A 14,588-nucleotide genomic window follows, 5' to 3' on the forward strand; every position below is an offset into this window, starting at 1 on the left:
GTATAATGGCATCCAAATAGCTGAGGACTCGAGTGAACATAGTTAGGGGCCAGTGGGCTAAAACGCATTGGGGTTTTATTTTGTTTTCAAGTTTCCTGTAAAGGCTCACCTAAATTTTTCCTTTCAATGCCTAACCCCTTTTCCAAGTCTGCTTGTTGTATTCTTTCATCCTTGCATTATCCAAATTCAGACCCATTTTTAGATGTTTTAATAAAATTCATATTTAACTCTTGGGCTGCCTGTTAAACTCAGCTAGCACTTTGCACTAGTCCTCCTGCATCCTTAGCTCCCCAAAGCCTAGCCTTCCACAAAACTGGGAGGAGACTTTCAAGAACTGTGTCTTTTGCATGGCTTTGTTTTTGTCATTACAGTGGGATCTACTGGTTTTGACCCTGTAAAGGGGGTAGGATCAGGGGAAGGAGGGAGGCTCTGATACCAGGACTCCCCTGCTCCTGATCACATCAGGCTAAAACAGAACTCTTTGCCAAAAATTGTGTTTCATGTTTTACAGACCACATTTTGTCATCACTACACCTTAGATGGGCCCAACTAGATGACATATACAATCAGGATCTCCCACACTTTAAAACATTTTAAAGACTAATTACAATTCCACTTGGCTGCTTTGAGGATACTGAAAGTGGCATTGAAGGGGACTTAACCCAAATTTTGTCTTGCATCATTTCCTCAATTTAAATCTATCCCACCAAAGCTATTAGCAGTTCTGGGAAGAAGATAGTTACCTATTTTTTTCTTCTGTACTGCTAATAGTGGGATGGAGGTGTAATTTAGATAAGAGAAATAGCATGGGGGAAAGAGTTAAAGTAGCTTCATTTATTAACAGCGATCACATGAAGCTGTTAATAAAAACCCACAAGAAAAGTTGTTCACAAATTGCCAGCATCACATCTCAATTGACAACCCTTCCCAAGTGCAGTAAACCCTCAACAGGTTTCAGAAGTGGACATTTTCTGCTTTAGTAAAAACTAGTCATATGTTCTGCACATGCACGTCTCCATTGACTTCAATGAATTTGGATTTAACAGTATGTCAACGTTAACAGTCAACCCTTTGCTCCCATTAATCAGATACATCAAGGGTTCACTGCGAACTACCCAATTTTAATCAACATAGAGGTGCATGCAAATTGTCCATTTCTTTAATCCCAAACAAGTAAACAAAACATATTTCTGTTTAGCCATATACATTAGAAACCTTTGTGTTTCTTACAAAGGTCTCCAATGCAAAAGGGCTATTCTTAAAAACATAGCCATCAGTCTCCCTGACTCTAATTTCTTCTTGTCTAGCAAATGGCTAAGTAGAATAATTAGGCATGCAATCTGATAAAACAGCAAGCCACTCTTAGGTTCTACATCCACTACAGCAATGAATTGGTCCTGAGCCAAGTGTTACCACAACACAGAAAAATAAGCTGCTTATTTTAAACAAGAAGTTTATTTAAACAACAAGACGCTTTACTTGAGGGAAAACTATTCAAGATCCATTTTTGTTTAGAGTAATTTACCCCTACTTAAAGACAGATTGCTCTACATGTAACAGCTACGTACAAAAAAGTTATAAAATCGTCCTTGGTTGTACAACGATAAAAGAAAAACATTGAAATCCAATCAAATAAGGTATGCAAGTTTGTTTTTCAACAATGAGAGCAAAATAACTTACTGGAATATAAAGATAAAAGTTAAAGGAGCATGCCACTAATGGAGAAACAGGGTATTTTCACAGACCAGTTTGTTTTTACCACCCCATCTCCACAGGATGTTGATGGAAACATACCATTGGCCATTTAGTTAAAAAAAATATGCATGTCTGTGCACATACACCAGTTACTTTATGTACAATAGAAGGAATAGGAAAAGAAATCAAAGAGAGAAAGCTATACTGCAGTAGTCAAGGTGTGGCTGAACCAAGTCTCATTTTCTAATTGTGAATGTTGTCTGTGGGAAAGAAAGTTTGGTTCTCCTCTAGAAGACTCCTCCTGTCTGCTGCTGGAACACGTCGATTGTATCTTCATCCTCCATTTCCAACTGTATTGGAAAATGGAAAAAAAGTACTTTTGTTAAGCAAATAAAGCACTAAACTCAGTAACTATAACTAAAGAACTGGAAGATCATCATTAACAGACAAAAGTAAATTAAGTTAAAGACTTAATAACTTAGACATTCTTAAGACAGAGAATAACTTTGCATATTATATAGGAAATCATCATAACATGTCTGGTGTTGTAACACTATACTAGAAGTCATTATAAAGGTACAGTGGACCTTCACTTTACAACGTATTCACTTTACAATGGACTCTCCATACAAAAATAAGATTCACATACACTGTCATTCACATTACAATAGGTTCACAATTGCCATCATGAGGACCTCATGGGTGATATACCAATCAGTGATGGGGATGCATCTCAGACAATTGCAGTATTTTTAACACTGTGGCTGTGTGTCTGGAGAAAAAGATAGAACTGAGGTGAATACTGACACAAATGCAAGTCTTCTAGATAGCATCTCAGCTGGCAGTAGTGTGTAGCTATGTGCATTAAGGGAAGGACACAGCCTTGTAATTTGTGTTTTATAATTACAACATTGTATGAACTGATAACCATGGCCCCTAAAGAGCACAGTAGGCACCTTTTAAATCACCTTTCAGAGAGAGAAATGGCTTAGTTCTGTGGCAGAAACTTCAGTTTCCAAGGTCTTAGAATAAATTACCAAAAAACAATGCATATATTTGTCACACATCACAATATTTTCACAATAGTGTCTCTGGAACAGATTATCCCTGTAAAGCAAGCGTCCATTGTACTCTTTGTTTTTACTGATACCAAATTTTAAAGAATTTCCACATCAACAGCACAGAACTATTTAATGAAATTTAGACAGTACCACACAGTTAAGGGTCAAATTTCAAGACAGTTGGAAATCTTTAATCAATAAGCCAGTGTTTTACAAACTGTGGGTCGGGACCCACTAGGTGGGTTGCGAGTTAATTTCAGGTGGGTCCCCATTCATCTTAATATTTTATTTTTAATATATTAGACTTGATGCTTGTTGGAGTTGGTACAACTTTGTCTGCTTCTACAGGTGGCAGGATACTGTCCACTGAAAGGGTTAAGCCATAGCCCAGTGACCCTACCTGTCCCCTTTGAATGACCTATGTGGGGACGTGGCCCCAGACCCTATTTAACCTTCCCTTCACTCCGAGCACACCCTCTTCCTCTCTTCCTCACGACCACTGAGCAGACAAGATGGCATGCAGCAGAGCTCTGCTGGCGCCGCCATCTTGACTACATGGCACGCAGGACAAGGCAGCTTCAGGGCCTTATTATCTTTTAAGTTAGTGTACCTCTGATCTCAATCAGATGCTGTAACCTTACTTCCAATGAATCCTGAGTACATTAACCTCCTTTGCAACTTCAACCAGCCAATGTTGTTTGTGTTTCTTGATTAGCAGTCAGCCAGGTGTGGGAGGCTCCCTGGGTTGATTCCCAGCAGGGGGGGGGGGGTCTGCTGCTGAAGCTACTCTGCTTCCCCCCTAAAGGAGGAAACCAGTTTTAAGAGATTCCTCCAACAATGCTACCATGGCATGTGACTGCATTTGGGGAAATGTTACAGACCTGTACTTTTGACAAGCTACTATGTATACTCTTTTAACAATGACAGTCAATGGGACTTACTCCTGAGTAAGTGTGGGCAGGATCGTTAAAAAATTTCCTGCTTGATGTCACTTCCGGTCATGACATCACTTCCGGTGGGTCCTGACAGATTCTCATTCTAAAAAATGGGTCCTGGTGCTAAATGTGTGAGAACCACTGCAATAAGCAGTTACCATAAGCCTACTGTTACAGCAAATATAGGCTGATCATACCTTCTGCCCAAAATATGGTAAAAAATTTACTGAAGTTCACATTACACAGTATCAGATTTCCATCCGCAACTTTTACCTGAACTTCAAGTACTATTTAACATTCCTTATATAATTAGTTCAGCATGAGCACATCGTTTTGTTTTCTAACAATGTTACCAAAGTATGAGCTCTAGACTGCATGTAGTTCACAATTTACAGCTCACACATCCCGAGTAAGCTTTATGCCAGTGATGTCAAATTTGTTTCATACAGAGGTCCGACATTAGCATTCACCATGCCAGATGAGGGCTGGAAGTGACGTCATTAAACAAATGTTGGCCAGAAATAAGCACTTTGTTCTCACATAGAAACTCATTAGCTGCAAATGACTGAAGAAAAAACAAGCAAATTTTGTTCATACTTCAAGATATGGAAGAGCCCAATTATTAATCTGGAAGAGCTGAATTATAATGGAGGTTCGATAAACTGCTTCCAGAGCCATATAAATTGCATTTGGCCTACAGACCTTATGTCTGACATCCCTGCTTTAAGCTTTAACCATGATTTATAAAGTTACTGATGATACCTCAAACAAGCTATCCTTGAAAACAGGATTCTGATTACAGAATAAAAAATGAATTAGTTGGACCTAACTACCATGCCCATCAATCGGTTTAACTACTCACTTACAAACAATAGTTATATAATCCTAAATTTTAATCCATGGCTTAAAGACTCGAGTAACATGTTAAATTATGTTTTAAACTCATCTAGCCATGAAACCCTTAGTATATTTGTAATAGTTATAGTCACTTGTCAGGACTGAGAGCCCATCACTATAATCAATTACTGCTGAGAAAGGATGGGAATCCAAAGACCCCTACGTCTCATAGTGAAAACTAAGGAATCAGGAACAGAAGAGTGCATGTGTACAGAGGTAGCATTGTTTTTTAAGATTTTGAAAACTGCTTTGAGAATCTGCTAACTAGATTTTATTGTTGTATTTGGTAGTGAACCAAGAATTATATATACAGCAATGCCACAAGTTTCATTCAGAATCAGAATGAACCAACTGCTACAGACAAACAATAAGCAAGGTCCTTTGAACCATTTTGTAGCTGGTAATTTTAGTTTAGTTTTTACTTGTCACTCTGGCAGCAACTTCAGTAGTATTTTTTTACCTGTGCAGGTGTGTCTGTTTCATTGATTGGCTGCCCATCGAACCGGAATCTGATTTGCCTCATTGACAAACCCTACACAAAGAATGGAGAAAAAAATGAGCAACAGGCTAGTACTGATCAGATACCCATCACAGGTTATCCTGCTCACTTCGCTAACCTTGTATAGCACATCCGCATTCACAAAATGTGTGCCAAAATTCACTGTAAAACTATTAAGTGATTAATAGTAAATTAACAAATATTAAGAGTATATAATAAACGAGCATGAGCACAGAGTTGGCAGCATGAGCACTGCAGAAGATAAAAGAACTTCAGATACATCCAAAAGTCTTGAAACAATATCTGGGGGCAAAAACATAGTAATTATGAGTAAAACAAAGAATTAATGACAAGTATCAAAAGAACAGTCACTATTCATGACTGTAGTGTAGTAAATTTTCTCAAACAAGAAGATTTCCCTAGGTTTATTTCAAATGATATACACTTTCAAAAATAACAAACCACTCTTATGAGTCCTGTTTACCTCACCAAAACATTTCTGAGAAAGTGGTTTCAAGACTGTATACTAGCATACCTTTACTCTTCCTAGTTTAAGCAACCTAACTTTCTTTGACTCTTGTTAAAATAAAATAAGATACAGAACATTATCTGAAGTAGTTAAGTAGGCTTAGCAGATAGACTAGGTATACTTGGAGGACACTGAAACAAAGAATTTAGAGACCATCTCCATTATTTCAATTGAACAGTTATTGAGGAAAAATTTCAAATTCTCTAAATCAGAAAACCCATTTCTATTAAGTATCAACTGTTTCAGATAGATGAAATGGGAACTGACATGATAGGGACAGTAAAACAAAATATGTTGAATGGTTTCAATTTGACCCTGATTGCAGTGGCAGATACATTCTGCACAGGGGATCTTGCTGTACCTCCCCTCTGTGACCATGGACGGCAGATTAAATCTTGCTAGAGAAATAGCACATCACTCAATTGGGTTCGTCATAAAGAGCTATGATGCCATGAGACTGTGATATAAAGGGATGGAAAAGTTAAGGGGGGGAACAACTTCTCGAAGCCAGTTCATGGAGGTTTCGGAACTCAATATCCAGCACGCTTTGTTTTATGATCTTGTAAATCACTGGATAAGAATGCAGGCCCAGGAAATCAAGTGAGAGTCCAATTATTTTGAATTTTTCCCTCACCAATTTGTAGGCATTAACTGCAGGAGGCTACCAGACTTCGAATTGTGTATTTTAAACCAGTAACGTATGGTTAGTAACCATGTTCTGGTTATTAAGAGTGATTGCCCTGTCTCCAAACATAATGCTGCATAGGGCGCACTTCTGGAGAGGCACAAAGTTGCCCTCAGGAAATTAGCTTGTATGTACTCCAAGTTATTCTGTATTTAATTAGTCCAGATAAGGCAGCCATTAAGGAGTTGTGGCAAAAACCTCTCTTTCCTTGTACTATACTTTTAGTGCTTAGGAACGTTTCAGTAAAGTTTGCTTCACTGCAAATGTTGCGCAGGTGAATGTGGTAGGCTCCCAGTACAATACTATAATTCTATGACAGTCTACTAGACTCTGGTTGAAGTCTCCATCAACTGAGCTAAAAATGCAACTTGCTGTCAAGGACAGACCTCAGTTGAAACAAAGAACCATCCTCTATCAGGGGTCTCCAAACTACGGTCTGGGGGCTACATTCGGCCCACCACAAGATTTGATCCAGCCCTCAGCAACTTAAAATATTTTATTGCTAATTTTTTTTGCTAACATTTGACATTTTTACTCATTATATAACATTTTTCAGTAAGCACAATATTTTTTTGTAATTGTTACATTTCTCTTTGGTTCTGAATCACATGCTGATTACAAAAAAGGTCCAACTAAAACTTATTCATTTATTTAAATTTCATTCATAAAACTGATTTTTTTTAGCCCATGAAAATATGAAAAAATATACGATGTGGTCCTTGTACTGAAAAGTTTGGAAACCCCTGTTCTATATGATAAATGCAAACCATTACAGGTGAGCCCCGTTATCTGTGGTGGTTTCGTTCTGGAACCCACTGTGGAAAAGGGCAAACACCTGTCCCTGAGATTCCAGGGGGCCACCCACCCTCTGGAGATGAACAGAGCAGAGCTCCCCTCAACTCCGAAAGGGGTGTGCATGTGCTGGGGCGCCCAGACTCAATCTGCGGATAAGTGAATCTGGGGATACAGGATCTATGGATATGGGGATCCCCTGTACACAGGAAGAGATACTGAGAAGAACTGTAAGAATATACTGTAGCACAAACTTTAGAGGGATGCATGTTCACAGGCCTTCAATGCCAAAACAAGACAGCTATTGTTCACAATGACACCTGCTATATTTAATAAAGTTAAGTAATCTAACCTGAATAGGACATAAATTGTAGAATTCAAAAATTAACTAAATGTCATTTTGTTACACTAAAAATGCAAGAAGAGCTGGTGATATTTCCATTAAACCTTACAAGTATGACACCTATCCCCACCCCAAAAGTGACAGAGCTCTAACAGGCCCATGTAGAAGTATGCACCTGTTCAAACCAGTCAATTTCCAAGTGGGCCACTTTTACTCAGCAAATTCACATACATTCAAATAATTTAAAAGAATCTCCACTCCTCAGGTCATCATCAGGTTTTTATGGCCAATTCAAAACAATCAGTGAAAAAAGGTAAGTCCTAAACAGTTTGATACAATGAACTATCACAGAATAATCAGCCTGAGATTATACGGTATACGTTTCAGATATCCCACAGATCCAGATCCACAGATCCAGAACCACCATTCAGAGCGTGATACCATAGTCTCTCGAGACTGAAGGTTGCCAACGTGCAACATCCCACAGAATTGCCAAATTACCCTAGTTCTGAAAAAAGCATTTTAGAAAAAGTACATACATAAGACCTTTATTGGCATAGAAAAAGTATTTTGAGTAATCAAGTTCACTTTACTATAGTAATCAATTACTTTAAATTGTCTTAAAATTGGTAAACAAGGTACTGAAAGCCTTCAGTTGTTTGTATGTTTGAACTGAGATAGAGTCAATAAGCTCACTGTGACTCAAGACACACAACTAATCCAGAAAAGGGTATATTGCTTCACTGTCCAACAAACTACATTTCAGTTCCAAAACATCCTATCACCAGCTTAATGTCATCATCTCAACACATAATACAGGTCCAGCCTTGTTATACATGGATTTGACTCAACAGGAATGGCCACTGCAAATGAGAAGGAATGTGCTGATCCCTGGAGAAGGGGAAAAATGCATCCCTTTAAAATCAGTTTAAAAAACTGAAGTCCTTTAACAATAGCCTCCTTAATATGGGGGGGGGGGCAGCTGGCTGACAATCCATCAATCCTTACATAAGAACATAAGAACATAAGAACAGCCCCACTGGATCAGGCCATAGGCCCATCTAGTCCAGCTTCCTGTATCTCACAGCGGCCCACCAAATGCCCCAGGGAGCACACCAGATAACAAGAGACCTCGTCCTGGTGCTCTCCCCTACATCTGGCATTCTGACTTAACCCATTCCTAAAATCAGGAGGTTGCGCATACACATCATGGCTTGTACCCCATAATGGATTTTTCCTCCAGAAACTCGTCCAATCCCCTTTTAAAGGCGTCTAGGCTAGACGCCAGCACCACATCCTGTGGCAAGGAGTTCCACAGACTGACCACGCGCTGAGTAAAGAAATATTTTCTTTTGTCTGTCCTAACCCGCCCAACACTCAATTTTAGTGGATGTCCCCTGGTTCTGTATCCTTCTCTCTCCAGTGGACCCCTCCCTTCCCCCTGAGCACTTTGCATTGGTGAAGGGAGGGGCTGAATGAAGTGCCTTTCTTTCTAAGTGCTTGGAGGAGGTCTGATGGATGGATTGTCTTCTTAATTACTCTTATCTTACATCACAAAGGTCAGCAAGGCTGTTTTTTAAAATCACTGGAGCAAAGAAACTTTGCTTTTTAAATTGATTTGCTATAGTTTTTTGCCATCTGCATGAGTGCTTGGATGGGAACCCACAGGAATAATAATGAGGCTCAACCTGTACAGTGTTCTCCTCACCCCAAAGCAGCAATCTGAAATCACAAGGGCCAGAAAAATCATTACCAAGGTGGCAACAGAGGCTCAATATTATTTTACATCTGCATTTAATAGAGTGAAAGGCAACATATAACCAAGAATCTCCTAAAATGTGTGAACAAGGCCTTTACTTCAAGCCCTACTCTTATTTCAGAGCCCCTGCTGCTCCACAGCTCTTCTTAACACCCCCCATGGTCTAGACCAGATTCTCAAACTGTGGATTGCAACTCCAAGTGAGGTTGCAACCAATATTTCCAGTAGGACAGAGTTTCCCAATCAGCTGATTGCAACCCCTTTCCTGGTGGGTTGCAGGCCTGAGGATGCCAGAACCCTGCAGGGTAAAATGGTGGATAATCCGGAAGTTGCTTCTGGGTCATGCATGCCCCCTGCATCATCAGTCACATCATACCACATTTTCCAAACCAAGTGCCATGCCACGCGGGACATGACATACCTTTTGGGAAACGCAGCACCACAGCCAATGATGCAGGGCGTGCACGCATGCAACTCAGAAGCAACTTCCAGGTCATCTGTCATTTTACCTGCAGCAGCCTGGCCTTGGAGAGCCACAGATCCACCAGGGATAATGCAGTGGGCTGCCAAGGCAAGGAGTTTGAAAATCCCTGTGCTAGGAGATATGCACTGTTGCATGGATCCCTTCACGTGGTGTATGGCAGCATCTTGGCATTTCCGGATGCATGGCAATGACAACAAACCCTATCACCAGACTTCTGGGAATGCAGTGCTTGGCTTCAGAGGACTTTGAGCTGAGTTGCTCATCCACCACATGGCTGTTGCACCTGCATCTATCTGCAAGCCCTTGCGCTCAACCTCTCCCCTGCCCCACGCTGTGAGGACCACTGAGAGCATTCCATCCTTTATCTGGGTGAAGCATATGTGTGAGGAGAACTAGTTTATGTTGGTCAGTGTACTGCAGGAGTGCCCAAACCCCGGCCCTGGGGCCATTTGCGGCCCTTGAGGACTCCAAATCCGGCCCTCAGGGAGCCCCCAATCTCCATTGAGCCTCTGGCCCTCCGGAGACTTGCTGGAGCCTGTGCTGGCCTGATGCAACTGCTCTCAGCATGATGACCAACTGTTCAACCTCTCACGTGAGCTGTGGGACGAGGCCTTCCTTCACTGCTTGCTGTTTCACATCTGTGATGCAGCAGTGGCAGCAAAAGAAAGGCTGGCCTTGCTTTGTGCAAGACCGTCATTCATTCATATAAGTTCCATTTCTAATATATTCATTTATGTAAATTTATTTAAATTTGAAATGTAAATTAATTCTTTTTTCCCCTGGCCCCCAACACAGAGTCAGAGAGATGATGTGGTGCTCCTGCCAAAAAGTTTGGACGCCCCTGGTCTACTGCACGTAAGTGTGCATGCTACTGTTGTGGGAATATTCTTTATTAGTGTTATTGAAATTGTTGTGCCAGTAAGGAATGATCATGGATGCCTGCATCAAACTTTATAAGGATATTTCTGGGAATCAGCCTAACAAGAAATCAACAGCTGTAAAACTAGGGCGGGGGGGGGGAGAAAAAGCTTATTATTTTTCACTGTAACAGTAATATCAGCCCTCTTCATTCACAGGTATCCGCGGATGTGAACATTCATGGATGCTGAGTTTGTGGATGGACGGCCTCAGAGGACTTCCCAGACGTGACTAGAAGTGACTTCTGGACACAACTGGAAAGTACTTCTGATTCACCAGCATAAACCAGAACCGCCTTCCAGCCTTCATGTCCAGAAGGTTTTTGAGGAGGCCACATGTTGCATCTGGGGGGTCAGGCACAACCCCCAGGTAAGTAACTGAGATCCTCCCCACCCCGCAGACTACATTATCTGCGGGGAGTGGGGTCCTAGAACAGATCCCCTGCGAATATCAAGGGCCCTCTGTTACATTTGAGAACGTTTGGCCTAAACCAAAGCTCTCCTTCATATGATGTTCAAGTGGTCCTCCAGCCAAGCTGTCAGAAGCATCTTCCATCCACACAACTAGTTCCTCCTCCATCAGGGTTGCACTGTTGTCCCTCATTCCCTCACCCTCTAGGCTGCTTATGGTCCACTGCCAAGAGAACTGCCCCACCAAATCTCCTCAATCCAACTGGGTTTGGTCAATTTCACAGTAAATCAGTGCTCTTAGGTAAAATTTGTTCTGGACACTATCAGCCAGACCTGCCCCCTTCACAACTGTCACTTTGCAGGTGAGAGGCAAATACAATGTCCCTCTTACCACAAAGGAGCAATCTGATAAAATAAGGTCGCAAAGAATGTCTGTGGCAAGGAGAAACTGCACATAATGAAATTATGCTAGTTATTAGAACAACACACAGGAAGTTGTGATGGTTAATCAACACTGAAAGCCTATGCATGCTTCCTGCTATAAGTTTCTGCCACATTCATGAGACTAAAATCCTCAAAGAGCAATGTAGCATTTATTTTTCAATAGCAGAGACTAGTGCACTAGGTTGTACAGAGATAACTAGGCCTTTGTTTTGCCAGGTTTCTGCCAGTTTGCCTTGAGAGAAACATTTGAATGCATTTTTGTCAAATACTAAATGTCACGTTTGTCACAGAATTAAGATGCTTTAATATCCTATCGACAAGCAAGAAGGTGCCTCAAAATGTTACTTTGGATATTCATATAGTCTCACCTGTCGTTCACAATAGGCTTTCATTAGTTTACTAAGTGGTGTATGCCTTTTAATCTTAAACTGCACCACAGATCCATCTTGTCCTGCAACCTTCAGATTAATGTGGTCATTATTTTCAGTCTTCACTCCTTCCTGTAAAGGGGGAGAAAAGCAACATATTTTAAAGGCAAAGTATCCTACCTTCTACCTACAAATAAGTCATTGACATAGCTATGTAAAAAAAAATCAAACCCTACCAAAGGACTTAAACATACAGTACTAACAAATGGCTACACTGACACTAACTCCATGAAATATTCCAATGAAGTTGATTACAGTATAAATGATTGCATAGGAAAAATATTTTCTTAACATTTTACTGGAAAATGAGTTTGGAAAAGGTTAAGGCAGCAGACTACAGCTGTAAAATGTACTATGGTTAATTTTATCCTCCTTAGCAAAGCAACATCTATTTTTGGAGCTTTAGCTTCAAACATGCTAATTACCAATACTTTCCTTGCTTTATTGGAATGAAGCCAAGCATTAAGTTATTGTTCTAATGTATTTGATGAATACGATCCTTACTCAAGTGGTCTGTTTCTGGATGGCAAGCATCGGGATGGCAAAACTATACACCCCTATTTGTGTATATAAACGCCTCCACATCTCCACTCCAGTAGACACATTAAGAATGTCTGTTCTGAATTAAAGATAATAAAAACCAAAAGGTTGATTTTTAAAAAAAGCGAACAATTCATAAGTGGTAGAGTACCTGAGCATTTACCTTCAATAAACTAAACCTGGAAAGCACAGAAGGACAATAGCAAAGTACTGGACTAGCCAAAGTAACTTTGCAGGAATGTATTAAAGCTACAGAAAGCATGTTATTGCTGCCACATGCTGGCAGGATATATCTATTCCAATAAGCTGGTGGCACAGAGGATAGACATGTCTGCTACCCCAGTTTAAAGGGTACAACTTAAAACTATATTCCTTATTTCAGGCATACTATGGAACATCTTACACCACCACAGAAACTATAATTACGACCATTCCTTTTAAACAGACAGTATACAAAAACTCTACCAAATGTTCCCAATGCCTACCTCTAAGAAGCCTAGTATGGCTCCCCCCCAACACTGCTGAAGCCCAGCCCACATCCCTACAGAATCCACACAACCCAAGCTGCAAGGCACTCTAGAACTCCCTAGAAAACACCACACCATCCCACAGATCTGATCTCTCCTCTGCCAAAAGCACATAGGAAACCCCATGAGCCTCCCCCCACCCCTTACAACATTGTTCTCTCTATCCCACCCCCTTAAGCTGGGGCCCTTTCGCAGCACAGGATCCTGGGGAGACTAAGGCTGCAATCCTATGCACTCCCATGCACCTGGGAGTAAGTCCCACTGAACTCGGTGTGACTTACGTCTGAGTAGACACGTCTAGGAATGGACTCTGAGGCTACAATCCTATGCGCTCTGACCTGGGAGTAAGTCCCACTGAACTGGGTGAGACTTACTTCTGAGTAAGGCTCTGGGGATGCAATGCTATGCCCTCTTACCCAGGAGTAAGTCTCATTGAACTCGGTGAGACTTACTCCTGAGTAAGGACTGGGTAAGTCCTGACATGCCCAGGACTGAGCGGACAGAGAGCGAGGGAAGCTCTCCGAAGGTTTTGGCGCCTCCGAAGGCACACTCTGAAACAAGAGCCGTGGGAGGCAGGAAGGGGGGGAGCCGGACCACCGGCGAGGAGGAGAGGCTCTGCCCGCGGCCGGACTCCCCGAGGGGCGGCGATAAAAAGAGGCCTTCGCGCATCCGCGGGGCAGCGCGCACCGCCCCACACGAGGGACTAGCGCCCGCTGTGCGCCTGTGGCAGCAGAGCGCCGGGAGGGGAGGCTGCTGCTGCCGCCTGCGAGGAGAGGCGGGCCCCCCCACCGCCCCCCGCGGGAAGGGAGCCGGGCTGAGGAAAATGGCGCGCAGGAACCGGCGCGCGGAGCCTGCGCTGCGCCGCGCTGCGCCGGCCCGGTCCGCTGCGCCCGCCCGCGCGGCTCACCTTGGGCTTCTCGTCGGCCATGGCGAGTCAGCGGGTCGGGTCTGGTCCGCTCCGAGCGCCTCACCGCGAGTGGGGGACGGAAAGATGGGCAACGCGACCGCGGCGGCGAGACAGAAAAGACTGGGGGAGGGGGCGAGTGAGCGCGCACGCACTGCCGCGGGGCCGCGCCTCGGGCTGCGTGCGCGCGCACGCTCGGGCTGCCCATCCCCCTCCGCCGCGTCCCCATTGGGCCGCGGCCTGCGAGAGCGCGCAGCGCCATTACATAACTCGCGGGATAATGGAGGGAGGGAGGGCAGAAGCGTGTGTGCGTGCGCGCGACCGGGGCGTCGTCCGCGCCCCTGTCCGACGTGCGCGCGCCCCCACTGGGCGCAGCGAGCTCTGCTCTTGCTCGTGAAGAGGGCATTGTCTTTTCAAAATGGTTGCCGGGCCTGTGAGCCGCCTCGGCGCCCCCTCGGCCTCCAGCGCTGTCGGGGAAGGACACCTGCTTCTTGTACGGCCTGCTCGCTCTGTGCTTCAGGCTGCATTCCTGGCCACACTGGCCTGGGAGGAAGCCCCACTGGCTGCAATGGCGACAGGCACAGGACTGGGCTCTGAGGTGCAGTCCTGGCCTCACTTTCCTGGGAGTAAGACCCATTGACTACAGTGGGACTTGCTTCTGAGGAGACAGGCACAGGACTGGGCTCTAAGGCTGCAGTCCTGTCCTCACTTTCCTGGCTGGAAGAAAGCCTCCTTGAC

General features: G+C 43.2%; 1 protein-coding gene across 1 annotated transcript; it reads right to left on the reverse strand.

The window, feature by feature from the left end:
* Nucleotides 1-1,436: 1,436 nt before the first annotated feature.
* On the reverse strand, nt 1,437-14,039 carry SUMO2 (small ubiquitin like modifier 2). Its single transcript, XM_066616536.1, has 4 exons — nt 13,854-14,039; nt 11,820-11,951; nt 5,049-5,120; nt 1,437-2,045 (listed from the first exon to the last, which is right to left on the reverse strand). Exons 1-4 carry the CDS (start codon nt 13,872-13,874, stop codon nt 1,983-1,985), a joined length of 288 nt encoding a protein of 95 aa, XP_066472633.1. The 5' UTR covers nt 13,875-14,039; the 3' UTR covers nt 1,437-1,982.
* Nucleotides 14,040-14,588: the final 549 nt, after the last annotated feature.

This window comes from Tiliqua scincoides, chromosome 2, assembly GCF_035046505.1.
Source record: "Tiliqua scincoides isolate rTilSci1 chromosome 2, rTilSci1.hap2, whole genome shotgun sequence".
NCBI lineage: Eukaryota > Metazoa > Chordata > Lepidosauria > Squamata > Scincidae > Tiliqua > Tiliqua scincoides.

Bases quoted from the DNA above. Each gene is read 5' to 3' on its own strand.
- SUMO2 (XM_066616536.1), bottom strand. From the start codon at position 13,874: ATGGCCGACGAGAAGCCCAAG. The intron at 5,121-11,819 runs GTGAGACTATAT...TTCTTTGTGTAG, and splicing joins AAGCCTATTGTGAACGACAG to GGTTTGTCAATGAGGCAAAT. The intron at 2,046-5,048 runs GTAAAAAAATAC...TTTCCAATACAG, and splicing joins AAACAGACACACCTGCACAG to TTGGAAATGGAGGATGAAGA.